Source organism: Aquarana catesbeiana, linkage group LG08, assembly GCF_042186555.1.
Source record: "Aquarana catesbeiana isolate 2022-GZ linkage group LG08, ASM4218655v1, whole genome shotgun sequence".
Classification (NCBI taxonomy): domain Eukaryota; kingdom Metazoa; phylum Chordata; class Amphibia; order Anura; family Ranidae; genus Aquarana; species Aquarana catesbeiana.
The window spans coordinates 160,817,705-160,839,656 of record NC_133331.1 but is presented as its reverse complement, the minus strand read 5'-3'; the positions used below and the strand labels follow the sequence as shown (position 1 = coordinate 160,839,656).

Sequence of the window (21,952 nt, the reverse complement as noted above, 5' to 3'; positions counted from 1 at the left end):
ACATACAAACATGTTAAAAAAATACACCACAATATCACTGACTACTAACGGGTTCCCCGTAGAGCTAATGGTGGAGTGGAGTATAAATATTTGTCCTCAGATTGCTCGGAAACAGACTCATCTGTCGGGCACTCCACCGAATCCTGAGCTATAAGCTCTTCCCCATCCTCAACCCATTCCTGCTCCAGACTAGGGGACTCCGGGTAGGGGGATCTGTCACGCTTCCTTCCACCCTGCGGGATGGAGGCAATCATGCCAGCAATCCTGTGCAGAGTACTTGGGTGTAGTATTAAAACACCTCAGAAGGGAGACCCTTTAATAGAGTTCACCGAGCCCCTATGTAACAATCCTGCTAAGCACCTTTAGCCTGCCAAGCAACACCTGGTGACTCACGTGACCAGGGTAAGCAAAAGTGAACCACTGCTAGTGTCTGTTCAAAGCCTGCTGTGTCCCACAGCTGCCTTCTGGAAGTACCACATGCTTGGCCTACACAGCTTAAATAAGCTGGGTGTGCGCCAGAACATTCTGTGCGTTCCCAGTGAACGAGCGTGACTATTTGCGTATGACACAAATATTCATGCGCCCAGATAAAGGCTACGGCGCATGTGTGGCAAAGCCACATGCGCCATGGAGGCCAAACAAACTGCTGAGCCCAGCGGCGCTCTTGCGAACGCATGTGTGCCATGGTGAACCAAGGCGAAATGGCGCACTGTCGTGCGCCATCATACAGGTAGATAACAGCTAGACACAAGCAAAAAAGGTACACTTTGCAGACACCAACAGTTAGCCCAAAACTCCCCCGTATGGTCATCGCACACAGGTGTCCAGCTTTTAGCTAGCTTGACTGTTTGTTACAATCACTGGGACACCCCACAATAATAAAATGAAGGGGCTGGGCCACTTAGAAACTAAGGGCCCAATCTTCACCCTTCACGGCGGGTTCCTGTCACTTGGACCTTCAAGGACTGGGTACCCTTTTTCATGTTTATGGTTCACTCCCTTGTACCTGTACAGCACCCTGCAGGAAATGCCTTAGCGCTGTAGTTACCAGGATTTCCACTCCGCAGGGTGCAGCGATCGGAGGCCACATTACAGTTCTTTGTGAGGCTCGGGTACCATTTATCTAAGCAAAAAAGCCTGTATCAAATGGATCCAATCGGTCAATCCCTTAATTCATTTTGGAACCGTTTGTGGGACTAGAGACCTGGAGCTCAGAGAGTTCAAACAAACCCTGCCATCCACCTTGCAGACACTGGTAAAAAACGAAAGTACTTCCTGTATGGGAGGGGTTATATAGGGGATCACTTCCTGTCTGAAGAACTTTGGTCTACTAGTGTCCATTCACCTAATGATGAAGTATAACCCAGCAGGCAATGAATATTAGCCTGACAATCTGTTCCATGATGTATGAAAAAGAAAGGATCTCCTGTGGCTACAGCAGTCAGAGCTATACATGTGTTGACATGGCCATTTTAGTGATTTTTAGACTTTTTATCTAAAAAATTACTGAGCTGTTTTACACTATGAATTCTCTTCCTGTGATTTCCCACTGAGTTGTAATACTGGGCTACAAAACTTAGCTGAGCGAATCCAAGAGGAGATGAATATTAAAGGGAAAATGGCCCACACGCACAATTGACCACACTAGCGATAGATGGTTGTGTCCATTTGTTGAGTGCAAATCTATGTGGGGCACTATATGCACCAGAGGAATAAAGCACCAAGTTATGTTTTTAAAGAGCACCAGCACTTTATTCACCTGGGAAGATGCATATGGAACTTTGAATTTGGTACTTATATTTAAATGAATTTATTAAACGCATAAGTTGTTTAGGATATTTTTTTTTCACCATTTGAGTTGAATTTGAAGTAGTGGTAATTATTGTGACACGCAGGGTTTGTTGAACATTTGATTAGATGTGTTACTGTAGTGCACATAGTAACTGTGGCAGTCACAATAATGAGTGTTTGAGGAATAGACAAGTATAGTATTTAATTTCTTTTTAAACTTTTATGCTATTTAGCATGTATCCAAGCCACAGAACAATTTTTTCATTATTACTAGCTATTTGTTTTATTATTTGCACTTTTTAAATGTAGACAGCCTCCACTCACCATACGTTGAAATGTTGAACACTTAACATAGAACTAATAAAACTTTTTTCTTTTTTTTTCCCTAGAAAGTTTTAGGGGGGCTTATAACTCCTGTGAGCTTTTTTGCCATCTGTGTCCATTGGGGAAGTTTTCCTTTGCGTCCTGTTCCAAAATGCAAAACAAGAAGAGGAAATCCCTCCAAAGTGAGGGAATTCCTGGTTGTCATGAGAGTCTTCAGAACTAGTGTCCTCACAGGAAATTTTTTCCCTTTATTATTGTTCTGGGAACAAACCAAAATTTGGGTCAATAAATATGACAAAGGGGGAATCTCTCCAATGGGGCACATAAAGTAATAAAAACCTGACATGTGTGCCAATCCCCCTCTACTCTGAAACTAAAAAAATGCCTTTAGTTATACTTTAAGCTCTACCCACCAACGTGGCACATTTAACCTTAATCTGCATAGGGGGTTCTTTACTGTAAGAGCGGTTAGGAAGTGGAATTTTCTTCCACAGGCAGTGGTTTCAGCAGGGAGCATCAATAATTTCAAAAAACAATTAGATATGCACCTGAACGACCACAACATACAGGGCTATGTAGTGTAATACTGACAATACTGATAAAATCACACACATAGGTTGGACTTGGTGTCTTTTTTTAACCTCGCCTATTATGTAACTTAAGTGGCCTCTCGGCGGGTGGGCTTTAAGGTGGAGAGGCTGCATATATGGGGCCTTACGTAAACATGCACCTTGCGTACTCCCAGCACAGTCACTGGCGGGGACTTAAAAGCTCCCAATGCATACTTGCGATAGAGAGCTTTCCGATCATGTGACCGCTGTGACAGCCGATCACAGCAGTCACATGACCTGAATGCCTGCCTCTTCCCGGCATTTAGAAGCTATTAAAGGGCTGGGGGGCAATGGTGGAAAGGGGTTAAAAAAAACACCTGTAGAATAAAAAGTTAAATAATACATACCTTTCTCCTGCCTTACACAGTGCAGAGAGTGACATCATCATACTGCTTTCAAGATCCTGAGCACGTCAAATCTCACAAGAAGATGCTGCAGTACAAAGCAGGATCCTTCTCTCAGCAAGATTTTGGCTACTCAACATTCCCCAGGATCTAGCTAGGAGGCGGATGTTGCGCTCACCTAGGAGTCAGGGAAAGGTATGTAATATTATCCAACTTCTCCCCCAATGGATGTTTTCATAGGCTTTCTTTGGCATTTCAGCAAAGAGGAGGGGCCACATTTAACAAGCAGACTTTGCATTTTTGGTGCAAGGTCAACTTTAACTTTTATTCTACATAGAAATCTAATATAAAAACCTACGTGTTGGAGCAGGATTGGCATTTTAAGCAGTCCTAACAGCCAATACATTTGAACACTTCTTCACAGCCTGTCCAGCCACAGGCAACTGTTAGATCTTTGTAAGCAAGTGCAAGTCTCTGAAATGCCACCAAGAGCTCCAAGGAATAACAGCTATGCATCCAGCTGTCTGGCTGTCACATACTCACACACATGCACACACAACTGCAACCGAAAATGAATATGAACATGTAAATTACAAAAAGTTATTAATAGAATTGGAATGTGCTCATCCATAATTTGCTGGAGAAAAACAGCATAAGAAATAGCGAGCAGCAAAACAGCAATAAGAATGATTTCTAATCAAAAACTGCTTCTGCATGGCGCTATGGTTGGAATGCAGGAAGAATTTACAGCAGCGAAAAGTGTCCCATAATACTCTTCTCTGTGACATTTCTACATTCCACACAACAGCAGCATGTACAGTAAACTCCCTTTACATAGAGAATTTTAGGTCTATATCATTTTATTTTGCCCAACAACTTCTCTATTTTCCTAACCTAAGTGGACATGGTTATGTAAGCAGGTTTTGCATTCCCTTACCAGTCTATGTGCTGCAAAACCCACTTTAAGTAGGTTAGGTAGAGTTCAGAAGTGATCAACTGCAAGTCATATGTACTGGTAAATGAGTTATAAATGATCTCTTAATAAACTGATGTCATAAACACAAGCCCAAAGTCTGCCGAGACAGGTTCCAATTCTCCTTAAAAGTTGGATGCGCAATTCTCACTGACATGCTTCTTACCCCATGCTGAAGATAAAGTAATAAATCATGGGTATAAATAAAAATTGGGCATTATTTAATTCTGCAAGTAGTAGGGGAATTTGAGAAGGCAAGCCTTTAATAAGGATTGTGCATTGCAAAGTTTATTAAGCAGGACATTTAGTGTTAACTATGTTTCTCGTAAACAGATTATGAGGCGTGTATGTTCTTTAACCTCTGAAATATGAGCAGCAAATCTCAAGAGCTAAATTCACGCCAGTCATTATGCTTCTGACCTTTTAGGAAGGACCAATCTATCCTCCTCTCTTATCACCTGCACAGACATGCACTCTCTCAGCTTACTTGTATAGTACTAGTGTCATAGAGATACTAGTATCTGTTCAAAGCCCAGAACAGAGAACTCAGTCTGGCCTGCTAACACTCCACTGTGTCACAAGGACTGGCAGATGACACCTCTGATGACATTCTATGAATGCCACGTGGTTTTCAATGATGTACACTCTTGTGACACTGTGCAACCCAGGACATTACTACTTACTGTAATTAGAAACTAAAGCAGCTGTTTCTGGTGTTGGCTGTTTCAATGAAGCATGAGCACAGACATCGTCAGTAACCAGTAAAAGGCAGCTAAGGTAAATTCATAAATACACTGACATCCTATGATTCCCCAATATAGATATTATCCCCAAAATATAAATATTACTACCAAAATATTTACTAAATTAACTGCTTGGTAAGCAAAAAGGCCAAAATACCACTGGAGCAGGCTTAAGTGGTGCAGCTTCTCTGCATCTTATCTGTTTTGTGTATATCCCACAATGACAGTATATCCAAGCGCAGTATTTCCTCCCTTTTTTTTTTTTTAAAGTGGTTGTAAACCCTCTCATATACCCAGTGAAGTGAATAGCCTCAGATGATACACAAAAGATAAAACAAATCCTCCTACATATGTTTTACTTGTTTATCTGCAGTCTTCTCTTTTGTACATCCCTTCAAAAGTGCTGATTTTAGAATAAATATTTCTGCATTTTTCAGTAGCACAGAGGAGGGGGTGGAGAGCTTCAGTCAGAGGTCTGAGACACTGTGTGAGAACTGACTGGAAGAAAGGAACACCCCCCCCTCCACACACAGCAAAACGGCGTTCTGAAAAGACAAGCTGTGTGCTGAGCTCTCCTCCCTGACACAAAATTTTTCTCCCCGGGAAATCAGAAGTGACTCATGCTGATAACAGAGGAACAAAGCACCAGAGAGAAACCAGTGTTAGGAAGGCCATACACGATGCAAATTTCTTTCCTGCAATCATGGGTTGCAGGAAAAAAATTCACACGATTCCCTCATCAACACAGACGGCAGGGGTGTGGGAATGGGCGGGGGAAGCCTTCCCCACCAGAAGACAGTGATTATCACTTGCAGCTATAGCAGTCGCTAGTGATAACCGCAAGAGAATCCAGCAGGCTGGTTGTACCCCAGTTGACCGAACAACTTGGTACATTTCTCTTGCCCATTAACGGTTAGACTCTCGGCCTGCTGAGCTGGCCGGGATTCGATCTGTGTATGACTGGCCTTAGAGATTTGGAGATGGACAAGTAAACACTATAGATTCATGTGTTTTGTTCAGATTTCTTGACTGAGGTTTATAATCACGTAAGAGTTGGATGGAATAGGGAAGTGTTAAAACTCCTGCAGTGTTTTTTTTTTTTTTTTGCTGTCTACATACCATTGGGAAAATTCCCTTCATTTGCTAACCCACAGATACAACAGGATGTTAGTGGAGATTTGCAAAAGTGAGGGGAACTCTCCCCTTAGACAGTTATCTCCATTAGATGATTTCTCCTCATCACTTGTTCCTGGGACAATTGTAAAATTGAGGATTTCCTCTCACTTTGTTTCTCTGTGACAAAGGTTGCCAATTCCAATAGAATAATGAATCCAATAGAGTGGTGAGGTTAGCAATAAAAGACTTGACTGAAGGTCTAACCTTCCTCACACTATCTAAAACAAAAACGACAAAAAAAGTTTGCCAAGAAATAAACTAATTTAAAACAAAATTCTTCTACCCTCCCAGTAATTAAAGGGCCATTCTTTCCAAAATAGATATTTCTTTTTTAGCTGAAGCTTCGGGGGGAAAAAAGGCGAAATTAGTTCCAGGCCCTCTTCCTGACCGAACCTTGGTCTTCCATTAATTATCTCCACCTTGGCCTTCCCACTCCTGCAGTTGCCTCCTTCTTAAAGTGATTGTACTCCCTTACATATAACCAGTGAAATAACTGGCCTCTTCTCTACATCTGTTCAAAGTGCTGAATTACAAAGCTTGTCTAAGAGTCTAGACAAGAGTCTTGTCTAAACTTGTTTGAAGTGATTCGTACTGATAGCAGAGGAACAAAGCAGCAGACAGGAATGACACTTCGTGCTCTTATTGAGAAAAGGAAACACTATAGAGGGATATAGGTTTTGTTTTATATTTAATATCTAAGGTGTACAACCACTTTAAAATGATAAAAACCTCCCAGGGAAAGTGGGGACCAGTTCTAAGGGTGGCAGTAGGTAGGCAAACCTTGGAAATAAAGTGTAAAAAGCTTAGCACTAGAGTTTGAGAGACACAAAAAACGGTTGGGTGGTTTAGCTCACCAGCATTTACTAAATAACAAAATAATCAGCTGTGGATGATAAGCCATTTATTTAATCATGGATTATTATTTTTAGTCAATACCTAGCTTTTCGTTTCTTACTCATGTTCTGAATGGTAACAATGTCTGGCATACTCCATATCGTAGGTACTAATTTTATTAGTGGAATACTGGCCATAAATTATACAATTTTCCTATTCAATTTCCTTTAGTTACCTTCGACTATGTAGTGCAAATACCTGCCCGATTGCATACAAATTGAAAGTGTTTAGGTTTGACCTCATATTATATGGTTTTGGTATATCTAAATGAAAATTGTTAAAAAAAAAAAAATGTATAATGTATGGTCAGGCTAGTAAAATTCAGCTTGTTCAATTAAGCTTTAACAAAAAACCTAGAGGCTTATTGGCTGCCAGGCACAGCTGCTCCAGATTCTGGCTACTCCTATCTTAGTAAATTCCCCTTACTGTGTCATTTGGGACAAGTGGAACCCCCCCCCCCCCTCCCCAACACTGCCTTAAGGACTGGCCAGTATTTGAACCGAGGACCCCAGCATTGCAAGAGAGAAGTGCTAATTTAGTTAGTCATAAAAAAGGTAGCACTTTTCTCCCTGCAAATGTATTGCTTTCCAATATGTTTTACGATTTTCCTGTGACGTACTTTTTTTGTCTTCTTTTTCCATGCAACAAGAGCGATCAACAGATGGTCAGCACAGTCAATCACTTGCAGCATGGGTAAGCCCACAAATAAACAGTGGTATGCACAAATTACTCAGGAATGAATCCTTGTATTGGTTACTAAGCTTACCAGCCCTGTCTGTAAATGAGTTATGTGAAAACAGAGATTGACAGAGCCCATCTTTCTATGAGAGTATGTCTGCACGATCTATCTCATCAACTCTGCGAAAGAGCTCTTATGCCCCGTACATGCGATTGGATTTTCCGACGACAAGCGCTGGACCGTGTGTATGCTCCATCGAACATTTGTTGTCGGATTTTCCGCCAACAAATGTTGGCTAGCAGGTTCTCAAATTTTCCACCAACAAATGTTTGCTGTTGGACTTTCCGATCGTGTGTACACAAGTCCGATGGACAAAAGTCCACGCATGCTTGGAATCAAGTACGAGCGGTCTTGTAAAACTAGTGTTCGTAATGGAGATAGCACGTACATCTTGTACATCACTACGTTCCTAATTGTTGGCCAACATTTGTGTGACCGTGTGTATGCAAGACAAGTTTGAGCTAACATCCCTCAAACAAAAATCCATGTTTTTGTTGTCGGAAAGTCAGATCGTGTGTACGGGGCATTAGTGTAGACAACCACATGATGCATTCTCCAGGCCCTAGTTCCCCACAGTGAGCACAGGCCATGTCTGGAATAAGAAGCCTGCTCATATCTTGAAGATTAACAATCTACCCTGATCATGTCCAAAAGCCATCGCTTTTTAATATTCTGATGTGTCATGTGTGCACCACAAATGTCTAGATAGAACACATCAAGAAGCAAGATTTTAAATGTATGTATTGCCTAAAACGTCTTGCACAAATATAGAAAAAAATCTAAAAACAATAAATGCATGAAGGTGTTTATCTACCTATTTCTAATAGTAAAAATGTAGAAATACAATTGTTGCTTTTTGCCTAATGTGAAATGGGGGCCAACCAATACTAAAGCTGGCCATACACTTGTAGAATATCGTTCAAAACTTTTTTTATTAAAAAAAACTATTGTTCGATTTTCTAGTCGTTATTGGGGCCAAATCTATGTTCATTTTTTTACTGTAGTGCCAAGAACATTTTTCTTGACTGCACAAATTGAATGTTGTTTTCCTTTCAGAAAGTCCATTCATTCCAAAATGAAATTTTGAAGTACTTTCGGATTACATTTGTTCAGTTATTGAATGCATTGGAAATGTTTGCATGAATGTTCATAAGAAAACCTAAAAGTGTATGGCCAGTCTAATGCCCCGTACACACGGTCGGATTTTCCAATGGAAAATGTCAGATCGGAGCGTGTTGTGGGAAATTCCGACCGTGTGTGGGCTCCATCGGACATTTTCCATCGGATTTTCCGACACACAAAGTTGGAGAGCAGGAGATAAAATTTTCCGACAACAAAATCCGTTGTCGGAAATTCCGATCGTGTGTACACAAATCCGACGGACAAAGTGCCACGCATGCTCAGAATAAATAAAGAGATGAAAGCTATTGGCCACTGCCCCGTTTATAGTCCCGACGTACGTGTTTTACGTCACCGCGTTTAGAACGATCGGATTTTCCGACAACTTTGTGTGACCGTGTGTATGCAAGACAAGTTTGAGCCAAAATCCGTCTGAAAAAATCCTAGGATTTTGTTGTCGGAATGTCCGAACAAAGTCCGACCGTGTGTACGCCCTATAATGCTTATCAACTTCCTATAATAGGATCAACTCACAGCATAGCTGTATATATTTTGCAATATAATAAAGATGCCCCATCCAACCCTACCAAAGAAAAACAGAATCCCTGTATTGTCCACATTGACTTCATGTGGAATCCCCCAGCATCAGAAATGCAGAAACCAAGTGTAAAAGAGGAATTATTTGTAGCACAGGATATCCACAATTAAAGTCTAAACCGAAAAACAAAACGGTATTACACTACAGTTTACCAGTGCAAAAATAAGACGGCTGCATTTGTTTTCCTTTTTCACATTTGTTTTCACCTAGTAATCCACTGAATAAAACTTTCTGATCACTACTGTATCTATAAAGGGAGCTAATGATTGCCACCCAGGCTGGACTTTTAAAGCAAGAAAAGATTCCGTTCAGCTCACAGGAAGTGACAAGGATGCTGCATTCTGGCAAGATCAACAAGTGTTTACTTTCTAAAAACAATCTTACCCTGAAAAACAAAAACGAATGCAGCCACCACATCGATGGTCTGGCAAACTGAAAAAATATACAATTTTTGTTCTTAGATTTAGATATCTTTTAAGTATTGTTTTACATATAGATTACCTTTATTGCCCTGTAAAAATCATTTCAGCACAGAAGTCTTCTTTAACCCAAGCAAAGTGTAGTGTGATCGTGTTAACATAAAAATCCTTGAAACTCAATTTTATTTGCTTATAGTAAAGCGTGATAAAGGCTGAAAAGGACATATGGACACCGGTCCTTACCTGGAAATCATAGTTTCAACAGAAGGGCTAAGAAATTTGATCAAGGTTTGCAAAAAAAAACAAGCCCTTTTTTTTTTTTTTTTTTTAGTAAGCCATCTACCAATGATATACGAGACTTGCATTTATGTGGTGTGGGATGTATGTGTCTGCTTCTGTTAAACTGAGGACTGCAAAGTAAGATACAGGGGCCAGTTAAGGGAACAACCACCAGATTTGACATTAACGGCTACCAAATAACTGAAAAGTTCTTTTTCCTTTATGTTTCATGCTTGAACATCTACATTGTTGCAGCGTACACTTACAACTCAATTCAAAGAAATGAAAAGAAACACCAAGCAACAAAGAAAAATTCAGGCTTCAAGCTCAAGAACACTTCTGGTATTTCTTGCCCATTTCACTTCTCCTCTTCCCATAAGAAACAAGAAAGAAGAGAGAGCAGTCAAGAGATGGTTAGCATGCAGGGTAAAGTTAGTAGCAGATCCATGGAAAGAAACTCCACAAAGGGGTCAACTGGGTCTTCATGCCAAAAGTAATTGTTACAGGGCACAACAAGTCCTGCCCCTGAGCATGCAGGCACTGGCATGCAGTTTCATCAGGGGCAGGAGTACAGAACAAGGAGGGAGAATAGGTACTGGAAGAAAAGGGAATCAGTAAGGACAAAAATCAAACTGAGGTATAAAGTAATTGGGATATGGGACAACTCATGCCACGTACCTTGCTCAGCCAAGTTGGCAGCGCTGGTTGCGGCTGCAACGGGGGCGGAGCTCTGCCTGCCAACTGATTGGACAAAATCATTCAGTGGGAAGAGCCGCAACAAAAGCCCATATGAGCAACAATAAAAGCAAGATGCAAGTCAAATAAGCATTAATAAAAAAAATAAAAAAAGAATGACAAAAAAACAGAATACTGTGAAGGTTCAATAGACTTTAAATGCACATGTACATTAATTTCATGTTTGTCTAGAGAAGTGGTTGGGGTAGAACTTGCAAAGCACAAAAGATAAAAGCCAAGTCTTAAGTGGTGCTGGAGGAAAAAAAAAAAGTCAAATAGAATCAAGCAATAACACCAATTATATTTCACCCTCAAGCAGCGAGTGGTAGCCAAGATTGTATGCAAAGCGAGCTTCATCTCTCATTTAACTTCGTTGGTGGCTGAATGATCAGACAGAAAGCAAAAGGATGCTAAGAAGTGCAATGTCCCCACCTGTAGTGTTTTCCTTTTTCTCTCTTCTATTACCTCCACCTAGTTTTCAATTATAGAAAACCCATTAGATGTAACATGGTCACACTACATTTGGACATGCTCTATGTGGCTTTGCATAGACACATGCTGGAATTAAGCACATTTTAATTACTCTTATGTGCTATAAGTTCCCCCAGAACTTCTCAAGCAAAAAATATAAAGAGCAAAGAAAAAAAATAAACTATTGCAACAAGCATAGAGGGCAGCAATGGAAGAGATGGATAGAATAAGAGCTTCTGACAAAGGAGATTCAGGGAAAAGTGAATAGTGGGAAGAGGAGGAAATCGTGGCAATAAACCATAGTGGCTCCATTGCAATTCTACCACTCCTGTATACTGGATTAAGGCACTGGAGGAGAAAGGAAACATCTTTTTTTACACATAGGTTATAAAAGTTACAAGTGAAAAAAATAATAACAGACAGGAAAAAAGAACACAAAACCTTTCATTGAATTAAGTTACAAATGCAGCCTTATAACATTTAAGCCACAGCTGAAATTTAACATTACATTTATTAAAGAAACAATTGCTTTTATTAAGTATTTTAATGTAATAATATAACCGGTCATTTGTGTACTCTATATGAAACCTGTCAGCAAACATTCCCAAGGAATAAAGGAGGTGCATATCTCCATTGGTATCTGCAAACAGTTTTAGTTTATGTGTTAGAATGGAAAAAAAAACTTTTCACAAAATGTATGATCTGCAACACAGGAACATTTTCTTACCCCAGTTGCTCGGATGCTTGTCTCCTCCACCCCTATAATGCATATGTTCTCCATAACTCCAAATATGTGAGATAATGAATGGAAAAATTCTGGGGACGAGGTAGTGACGGTATCATCTAGAAAAGTGGCAAAATGTATGCCGAAGACATGCAGTATGGGAACAGAAAGGCACTGTGGGAAAGGCTGTGCTAAAGCAGCCGAGGCGCTTGATCCACATTTTTAACGTCCACTGAACTGCCAAGTTAACATGACCAGCAGCAATATTAGTACACATTGCTACAGTCCCGGTATGGTGGAATTCATACAAAATGATGCTTTCATCGGAATAGCTGCAAAATGTGACCCATTTAAATGAATGTGACTGCAACACAACCACGTGTAATGCAACAGTTATGGTGTGGTGGGCTTTTAATGGTTAATGTTTTTTTTAAAGAAAATTACATATTGCCTCATATTCACCTGTCAACTGCTTCTGAAAAGCAGTCTGCCACTGATCACCTTTCAGAGGGTAAACTCTACTGCACATGTGAACAAGGCCTAAAAGAGGACTCAGTGATGATCATATCAAGGTGTGGGCTGTCCAGCCCTTAAATTTCAGCACACCTTATGTTAAAGGGTACGCTGTAAAAATGTATGGGCCCTGAAATATTTACTTAGAGTTAATTAATTTTGTAACTGTAATGATCACAATGTGTAATTTAAAGCCAGGAACCACTTGCCATACACAATACAAGGTTGTCAAACTATTATTAGGTAAAGTCAGGAAGCACCAGTTTCTTGCCCAGATGGATTTGGCCTGTGTTAAGAATGTTCCAAATATAAATCCGGATGTGATGCTTGACATAAGCATCTGATCACATGCAGATTCATTGTGAGAAAGGGACACACTGTTGTCTAAAAAAAGGACATAAGCAGATCACATCCTTCAAAAGATATAAACAGTTGGCTACTCTTTTTTTTTTAATCTGCAAACATACCCGATTCAAGACGTACAATACACAGACAGAAACGGTCATTCAGCCTACAGAAAAATCCTTAATCTAGATGATGACAGAAGAATAAGTAATATCTAACTACAAACTGAACTGAAAGAGTGACATGTCTACAAACGTTTTCATACGCAAAAATCAGGCTCCACTAATCTTGTCCTAATCTACCAAAATCCTGTCCAGGCCTGAACATCACATGTATACGTCATATGCAGCACAAACATATTCCTGGAGCCCTGGCCATTTGAAAGGTCAAACAGTGGAAATGTTAAGGCATGTGCAGTAAATAAAAAGAGTATTTCACCAACATACGGCAAACTAATTCTCTACTAAACTATATGTAAACCAAGCCTTACAATAGAGATAGTGGATAAGCCATTGTTCTACCCCAATATTTAACAAAAATTTTATAGAATTCTATGGTGCTAGTTTAACCAGTTCCTGACCAGCCGCTGCAGGTATAGTGCGGCAGGTTGGCTCCCCCCTGGGCTGTACGTCGGATCGCCTTTTCACCACTAGGGGGAGCGCGCGACGCCTGAGCCGATGCGCGTGCCCGGCGGTCATCCGCGTTCGCGCCACACAGACAGAACGAAGATCTGTCAATGTAAACAGACAGATCTCAGTGCTGTCAGGTGTGAGGAGAGCGATCTGTTATTCATGCTAAGTACGAACAACGATCAGTTCCCCCCCCCCAGTTAGAATCACTCCCTAGGTAACACAGTTAACCCCTTGATCGCCTCCTAGTGTTAATCCCTTCCCTGCCAGTGACATTTACACAGTAATCAGTGCATATTTATAGCACTGATCGCTGTATAAATGCCAATGGTCCCAAAAATGTGACAAAAGTTTCCGATCTGTCCGCCATAATATTGCAGTCCCAATAAAAATTGCTGATCCCTGCCATTACTAGTAAAAACAATAATAATAAAAAAAATGCCATCAATCTTTCCCCTATTATGTAGACACTAACTTTTGCGCAAATCAATCAATATACGCTTATTGCGATTTTTATTACCAAAAATATGTAGAAGAATACATATCGGCCTAAACTGAGAAAAAAAAATAGCTTTTAAAAAAAAAATTGGGGAAATTTTTTTATAGCATAAAGTACAAAATATTGTGCTTATTTTCAAAATTGTCAGTCTTTTTTTGTTTATAGCGCAAAAAATAAAAAGCGCAGAGATGATCAAATACCACCAAAAAAAAGCTCTATTTGTGGGAAAAAAAGGACATCAATTTTGTTGGGGTACAACGAGGCACGACAACGTAATTGTCAGTTAAAGCGACACAGTGCCGTATCGCAAAAAATGGCCTGGTCATTGAGCAGCCAAATCTTCTGGAGCTGAAGTGGTTAATGTCTCTGCTTGTATTGACAAACCCGATAAGTGTGAGCCCTTTGGCTTTCATGGGCTGGATAAACTGCCCATCAAACAAGTGTCTGAAAAAAGAAATGCCTCTGCTGCTCAAAGCATCCAATTCCTCCTTCTGGTACAGACATAAAAAGGAGAATCTTGCCCAATATTAAAACATTTTACAGCTTATGAACTTACAGTCACCAAAGCCTAACATATGCGTACAACCAAGTTATTAAAGCGGTATTAAACCCAAAAGCAAACATTATATTGCAGCCTACCAATTCTTAGATGTGGGGGCCACATTCGTTTTCTTTAGACTTACTTTCTTCTATTTTCATCTGGTGATCCAGCCAGTAACACTCATATTTTCAAAAGAAGAAGCTCTCGTCCAGATGTAGTAGTTACAGGGCTGGGACAAACCATTTCCCACTGGCAGGGGTAGCTCAATAATCAGCTTTTATATATGTAAAACCTTTATCCAAAAAAGGAACAAAGCGGTTTGCTGTAACGCCTTATAAAGTACGAGCTGGAGTTTGGCTTCAATTTGTTATTGTATCTAAATCTGCTAGTCCATCTAAGACTCCCCTCCCCCCCAGACTGACAACGCTGCTGTTCAAAGGTGCCCCTGTGCTCCTTCATCCAGAGTGGGAGTACTCTAATACACGAGGTGTAATACACGAGGCCAGATCACCAGGTCAAAACAGAGGGGGGAAATCCCCCCAAAAAAAGAAAACAAATGCAGCTGCTACACCTAATGATTGGTAAGCTGCAATATATCACATTTTTGGGTTTGGGTTTAATACCACTTTAAGCTGTATAGACCCCTGGTGCTCAACCTGCGGCCTGAGAGCCACATGCAGACCTTCGGTACTTGCTGTGAGGCCCTTTGCAGATCCAATTATTCAGTAGGGCAATCAATTATATGTAAAGAGGCTTTAAGGACAGTAATCTCTAGCAGTCGCATGTAGCATGTACCCCGTTCTCTGTAGTGTCTATTCACTCTCCATGCACCCCTGTTGTATGTCTGCAGTCTCTGACCATTTCCTCTAGTGGTTCTGAAGTCTGAGTCTTCTGTTGAATACTTACCATTATGGCCTCATGCTCACTGGGTCTCTTCTAAATGCTTTTCTCTGGGTCTCTTCTAAAAGCAGCTGCAAAAATGCTCCTAAACCACATGTTATTTCAAGCGCGCTTAGGCGTATCAAGCGATTGAGCATTTATTAATTTCATTGGCCAGAATATTTAATTTATTCTGGCCATTGAATCATTTATCCATGTTCAGATGCATCAGACGTTTTTTTAAGCTCAAAAGCTCCTCTCATGAACGCACAAGTGATGTTTTTTTTGTTGTTCTGCCACTAAACGCCACTGCCGCTAAACACCCTATAGTGTGCCTGGGCACATAGGTTAATATGGAGGGGAGTTTAGAAGCATAGAAATGAAAGCTCAAAGGCCTGTAATAGCAGCATTTTTTAGCTCAAGTGTGCATGAGGCCTAAGTGTGGCCCTTTGTAGCTCTCAGGGGCCACAGTTGAGCCCCCCCCCCCCCCAACTCCTTGTATGTGGACAACCACTGGTATAGACAGTAATCACCTTAATGGTAAGTCTACTTTTTCTTGTCTATGTAAAGATCTGAAGTGGCCTATGAAGCTATATCTACATTAACACCACAGATCCTCTTTATATATCCCCACAAGGCCACAACATTCTCTTCACTTACCATCAATAGGATCTTCAATCTTTTAAAAATATAGTGCAAAAAATGCAGGCTTGTGTAGATATATATTTTCCATTAAAGAAAGATCAGATTAGAAAATATTATGAATTATCTTATATCCTAAATGTATTTCAGAACAGTGCTTGTGTTACTGCAGGCATGCACTGACAGTACACAAATGCTTCAGACTTTCTAAGAAAAATTCCATTGAGCGTTAGGTCATGGAAAATGTTAAAATCCATGTCCCTTAAGCTGCATGTGCCAGCGACAAAAATAAAACAGGTGGGATTGAAAGTTACACTCACTGTGGTTCAGTAAGGACTACTGCATACTAGAAAAGCTAGACTATTATCTAAAAAGATTGCTATTTATGTGGAGACAAAATAATGCAGAACATTAAAGCCTTATAACCAAATAGTTTGGCAGCAGGATCGTCTCATGAGTCAGGAACAAAGAACTTGCTGAAAAGAAAAGACCACCTGGTGTATTGAGGTCTTTCTACTAAGAACTGGAGCTACGTCTCAGCAAAAATCTCAAAAAAACGCCTGAAAAACAAGCAAAATCACATTCACTTCAATGGCGCCTGTACACATCTGAGCGTTTTGTCACCTGAAGCAAAAACGCCTGAAAAATGCCTTAAGCTCAAAAAAGAACATGAACTTCTTTGGGGCAGATTTCAGGCATTTTTCTGCTTTTTACACTGGTGACCTTTTGACCTGTACAAAATTGCGGTAAAAATGTGCTGTCTGTGTCAATACTAAGGAGCTTCACCCTCTCTATTTATACTGAAGGCTAGTGTTGTTCGAACACATCTGCGTTCAATTCATCAGCAATATGGCAGTACAGGAAAATGACAGATTTCCAGCTGCAGTAATACCATGTGCAATCCTAGGTATCCTCTTTCATAAAGGCTGCTTTCACACTGGAGGAGTTTTTGAAGCGCTCTTGCTTTAAAAAAAAAAAAAAAAAAAGCACCTAAAACAGAAAAATGATTCCCTTTAAATTATATGTATGTGTTCACACTGGGGCGGTGCAATTTTGTTGCAGTGTAAGGCTACTTTCACACTAGTTGGCATCAAAACTGCCTGTAAAATGCCGGTGTAATAGAGCTTTTGCTGCGCGTTTTGTCATGCAACTCAAAAACTGCACCAAAAGTGCTTAGCGTGTGTTTTTTTTTTTTTAGGAGTTTTTGATGCGGTTCCCATTCATTTCAATGGTAAGGAGCGTTTTTGGTGTTTTTTAGCTCACCCAACATGCTCCACTTTCGGGCATCTTTTTTAACGCAAAAGTGCTTCAAAAACACCTCAGTGTGAAAGCAGCCTAAAAAATCCAGCTGGAAACATTATTGGAGCATGTTTGGTGAGTTATAAAAAAAATGAGTTAAAAAAAAATGAATGGGAACCGCATCAAAAACACCAGTTGGGGCAGTTTTTGAGTCACATCCTTTAAAAAACACACTGCAAACGGGCAATGCGAACCAGTGTGAAAGTTGCCTTAATGAGGTCTCTCAGGATTCTCATTGGTAAATTTAAATGACCACAGTTGGGAATCAGTTTGTGGTGGGAGTGCCGTGGTTCAGATCGTTGACTGACTGATCCTCATGATTGATGGGAATACCGCACTGATTACCTGGCTGTGACTGCCACTGGATTTACTTCTGGGGACATTATTAAAGGATAAGTTCATCTTAATTTGTTTTTTTAAATTCCATTTCCCTTATGTACCAATATAACATTAGTGTACATCTTTTGCATAAATACAAAAAATCAATTTATCTTCACAACCTTACTTTGGAGCTACCATCCATCTAATCACTCTGTATCCAAACAAGCAGGCCCTTGCACTACATAGGTGATGGTAGATCTAAAGGAAATGTATAGTGAGCTTTACAGAACCCAGGACACACTTCCCCTGTTTTCAATCACTTATTCACATAGGCTGTTGTCTGATCACTCAGCTTCCACACACTCTGCCAAGTGAACGATCTATGGCTGTGTATTTAATGAGAACAAAATTCAGTGATTGCACATAAAAAAGCATGCACCTGACAAGGGGTGGTAGTGATCTGCTGGAGTAAGGGGGTAGATAATGCAGGGTGTGTGCTAATGAGGTCAGCTGGTAAACTCCTTCCTGTCACATCCCAAGGTCTGTCCAGGAAGTAATGGAGACGTTTTTTTTATACAGCCAGCTGGACACTAAGGTAAGGGGTGTGTAAGAGAAATAGAAAGATTTTTTTTTATTTCTGCAAAAGTAGTTTTGGTATATTGGTACATAGAGGAGCTGGAATTTAGGAGGGGGGGGGGGGGTTGAACTTATCATTTAAACTTTATTTTAAAAGCTGCAAGTATATGTTTGTGTTTTATTTTTTTCACTTATTACTTTTTGTAAAAATTAGTAAGGGGTACTAATGTACTCATTCTCCTAGAATTTAATAAAGAGGAATTCCAGATTTCGCCATAAGTCCAACCCCTATCTCCTTTTCGGGGCAGGCGGGGGGGGGGGGGGTTACACCAACATTGAAAGGCTTTAATCAAGGGCACCTGACTATAAATGCCCTTTCTGCCCAGTTGCTCCATTTATAGAAACCGTACGACAGCTTCTATGAATTAAATAGAATCTAGAAATGTAGTATAGATCATGTTTCATTCATGGAAGCCATAGTACAGGATCTATGAATGGAGCAGCTGGACAGAAAGTGGGTATAGTTGGGCCCCTCTTGACGAGAGCTCATGACAGCCCTTTAGTTCTGTTAGCTGCTGTTGCACCAGAAGATTACGGCGTCATAGGTGGAAAAGGGGTCATTGGAGAAGGAAGATTTTGGCAAAGGGAGGACACAGCAACACAAGGGACACATCGCACTGAAGAAAAGTAATATCTCCCTTGTGCTGTTTTTTTTTATTTTAGGTAAACTTAGGTTTTAAATAAATGTTCTCTAGTATCCATACAATAGGCCACTGATTTATTGCATCAGTATGCACTGTAGAGAGTTTGAAGCTTGTGTAAAGAATACTTATATGTAAATATATATAAGACCGTATTTACACTTGCGATTAGGGCTATAGAGTAGATTCCGGTTGTAAAAATCTGAGGATTCTTGCAGCCAGAATGATAGGTGTTTGTACAGTATGCGGCTGCTCAGCCTACACAAAGCAATGACAGGGTGACAGTGTTTGCAGCCGTCTGCACATCCAGTGATCAACTGCAATTAAGGCAAAATGTTCATCCCTGGATGCGGTCTGTGTCCAGGGGGACCATCTGCACCTAACCACAGGAAATCGGTGGATGTCCGATTCCATCTGAACAGCTGCGGCTTCTCTCAGCCTGTCATTGCTTTCTACACACTGAGGAGCCAAAGCTTTTCGCAAACACATGACATTCTGGCTGCGGGAATCCTCCAATTCATGCCACAGGAATTAACACTATAGCCCTTTTGACAAGTGTGAATAAAGAATACAACTCATTTTGTCTGTTTTCTAAATATAGTAAACACATTAAACCTCTGGGGACTTCTCTAGATCCTATGCAAAAGAACCCTGTCAAAACAGAGTTTAAATTAAAAAGCAATGCTGCAAAAAACTGAAAGCCTCTGCAATATCTTGAAAACCACACTGGTACTGACTTTCTAACACTTCAGAGAAAGGAGATGACACATTTTGTGGTTTTCGGTCTGTAATATAAGGCAAGGGATCAAACCAAAGTGAATTAAGCATATCCAAAATCTCACTTTGGTTATTATTAGCTCTACGTAAAAAGAAGTACTCGACACCCCAGCATCTTACGTAGGAAACCCTTCATGCATGAATGGCCTTTGGTAACACCAGCACAGTAAACCTGGGTGCTAGATAAAGTTCTGTATTAAATACTGCCTGCACTAATACAAGTCACTATCACTGCAAGCCTCTAGTCACTTACACAGTGCATCTAAATGTGCTTGTAGCCCTAGTATGTACATAAAAAACAGCTTTAACCTCCCTGGCGGTATGATTATTTCAGATTTTTGATGCTCAAAGCGGTACAATGTTTTGCATGGAAATTTGGAGTTTTATATTGTAGGCCTGTAATTCTTAGGAATAACGCACTTAAATCTGTCCAAACAAGAGTCTAGTAGACATCTTGAGTATGATAAAGTTTAAAACACGAAATCATAAATTACATTTTAATAAATAACTACAAATAATCATAATAATATAATAAAAATTATTCAATAATGTAATCAAATCAAAAACACTGAAATTTGCTCAGTTACAGAATTGTCGCTGTCATTACTTTCAATGTTAGATGACAAATTTCCCCACGAATCACTATCGCTCAATTCTGCAAGTGATTCTAATTATCGCTGTTTTCTAGCTGGTCTAAAACTGCTTTTGATGTAAAGGGACGTTTTTTGGTTGCTATAGACAATCTCCAGCTTCCAGGCAGAAAGAACAGTATATATAATATAAAACCGCATGCACGGCACTGGACAAACCACTAGGGACAAAAGGAATGTGAAATAATTTGATACAGTAATGTAATCTGTAAGGTTACAGTGTACTGTATGTGTTGTGCGTTTTTAACTTTTTGAATTTGGTGCCATGCTCCGTCCCCGCGTGTTGCGAAGCTCGCAGGCAACGGAGCTCGGCACTGAGATGAATCAAGCGTAGACACGGCTCGTACACACAGCGGGGAGACATCGCAGGATTCTGAGGACAAGGTAAGTAACTTTGCCTGGATCCTGCAAAGAGATCCCGAGTGTGGCTCTGGGTTACCGCTTTTGGTACTGAAAATTCACCCCGAGGCACACTCGGGAATACCGCTAAGGAGGCTAACAAAAAGTTAGGAAAGAGAGATAACCTCTTTCTGCATACATAGGAAATCTTACTCAGAGACTAAAGCCTCATACACATGATCAGATTTTCAGCAGACAAAGCGTCAGACTTTTGTCTGAAGGGCGTGCGTCAGGAACTTGTCTTGCATACAAACAGTACACAATTGTCGGCCAACAAACATGAACGTAGTGACGTACTACGAGGGATTTCAGCTCGAGCGCCACCCTTTGGGCATCTTCTGCTAATGTCATGTTTGGTGAGCATTGATTCCGAGCATGCGTGTTTGTACTTTGGACTTGTGTGACGGACTTGTGTACACACGATAGGAAAATCTGAAAACAGACCGTTGTCCGACAAAAATTTACTAGCCTGCCATCCAACATTTGTTGGTGGAAAGTTGGACAACAATTGTCTGATGGAGCGTACCAACGGTCGGATTTTAGGCAAACAGTCTGTCATCGCACAATTCCCTGCCGAAAATCTGATCGTGTGTACAATCGTGGCTTTGGGCCCCATTCTTACCTGAGCGATTTTCAGCTTGAAGCTCTAAAATGCTCAATAAGCCAAATCCTATTCATTTCAAATGGCCCCTGTTCCCATCTGAGCATTGTGTCGCCTGAAGCAAAACACCTGTCGCTCAAAAAAGTAAATGAGCTTCTTTTTGGCAGATTACTAGCATTTTTGGCCCCATAGACTTCATTTAGAAATGCCTGAAAACACATGACTTAAGCGTTTACAGCTCAAACAGCAGCTCCTCACCCCTAATACTTTCTATTGGCTAAACAAAAACACCTTAAGCTGTAAAACGCTTGTAATACATTTCTAAAACTATTGCAATACATTTCTAAAAACGCTTGCAATAAAGTTGTAAAAACGCTCAAAAACTCAAATAAAAACGTTTGAAAGTCAATCTGCTCAGGTGTGAATGAAGCCTTACAGCTCACAACTCACTAAGGCCTGGTTCACACCTATGCATTTTTAGTGAATTTTATGGAAAGGGCCAGGGACTTTTTTCTGGTTTTTGGTTCCATAGACTTGAAAAGATTAAAAACGTGCATTGAAAAATGCAAAATGCACCTGGAATATGCAAACTGCAACATGCATAGGTGTGAACCAGGCATAACACTGGAGAATAATAAGC

General features: G+C 40.4%; 1 protein-coding gene across 30 annotated transcripts in view; it reads right to left on the bottom strand.

Annotated features, from left to right (window-relative positions):
- Positions 1–21,952, bottom strand: part of CAMK2G (calcium/calmodulin dependent protein kinase II gamma) — a 409,422-nt gene that overhangs the window by 79,626 nt on the left and 307,844 nt on the right. For 13 of the 30 annotated variants that reach the window (XM_073596628.1, XM_073596634.1, XM_073596638.1 and 10 more), the window contains exons 13-14: positions 11,178–11,216; positions 10,689–10,751 (exon numbers count right to left, since the gene is read on the bottom strand). The exons of 9 other annotated variants lie outside the window; for them this stretch is intronic. In XM_073596628.1, the coding sequence (XP_073452729.1) occupies positions 10,689–10,751; positions 11,178–11,216 (102 nt within the window). The remainder of the gene's footprint in view (positions 1–10,688; positions 10,752–11,177; positions 11,217–21,952) is intronic. 8 more of the 30 variants (XM_073596631.1, XM_073596650.1, XM_073596637.1 and 5 more) reach the window with 1 other exon arrangement.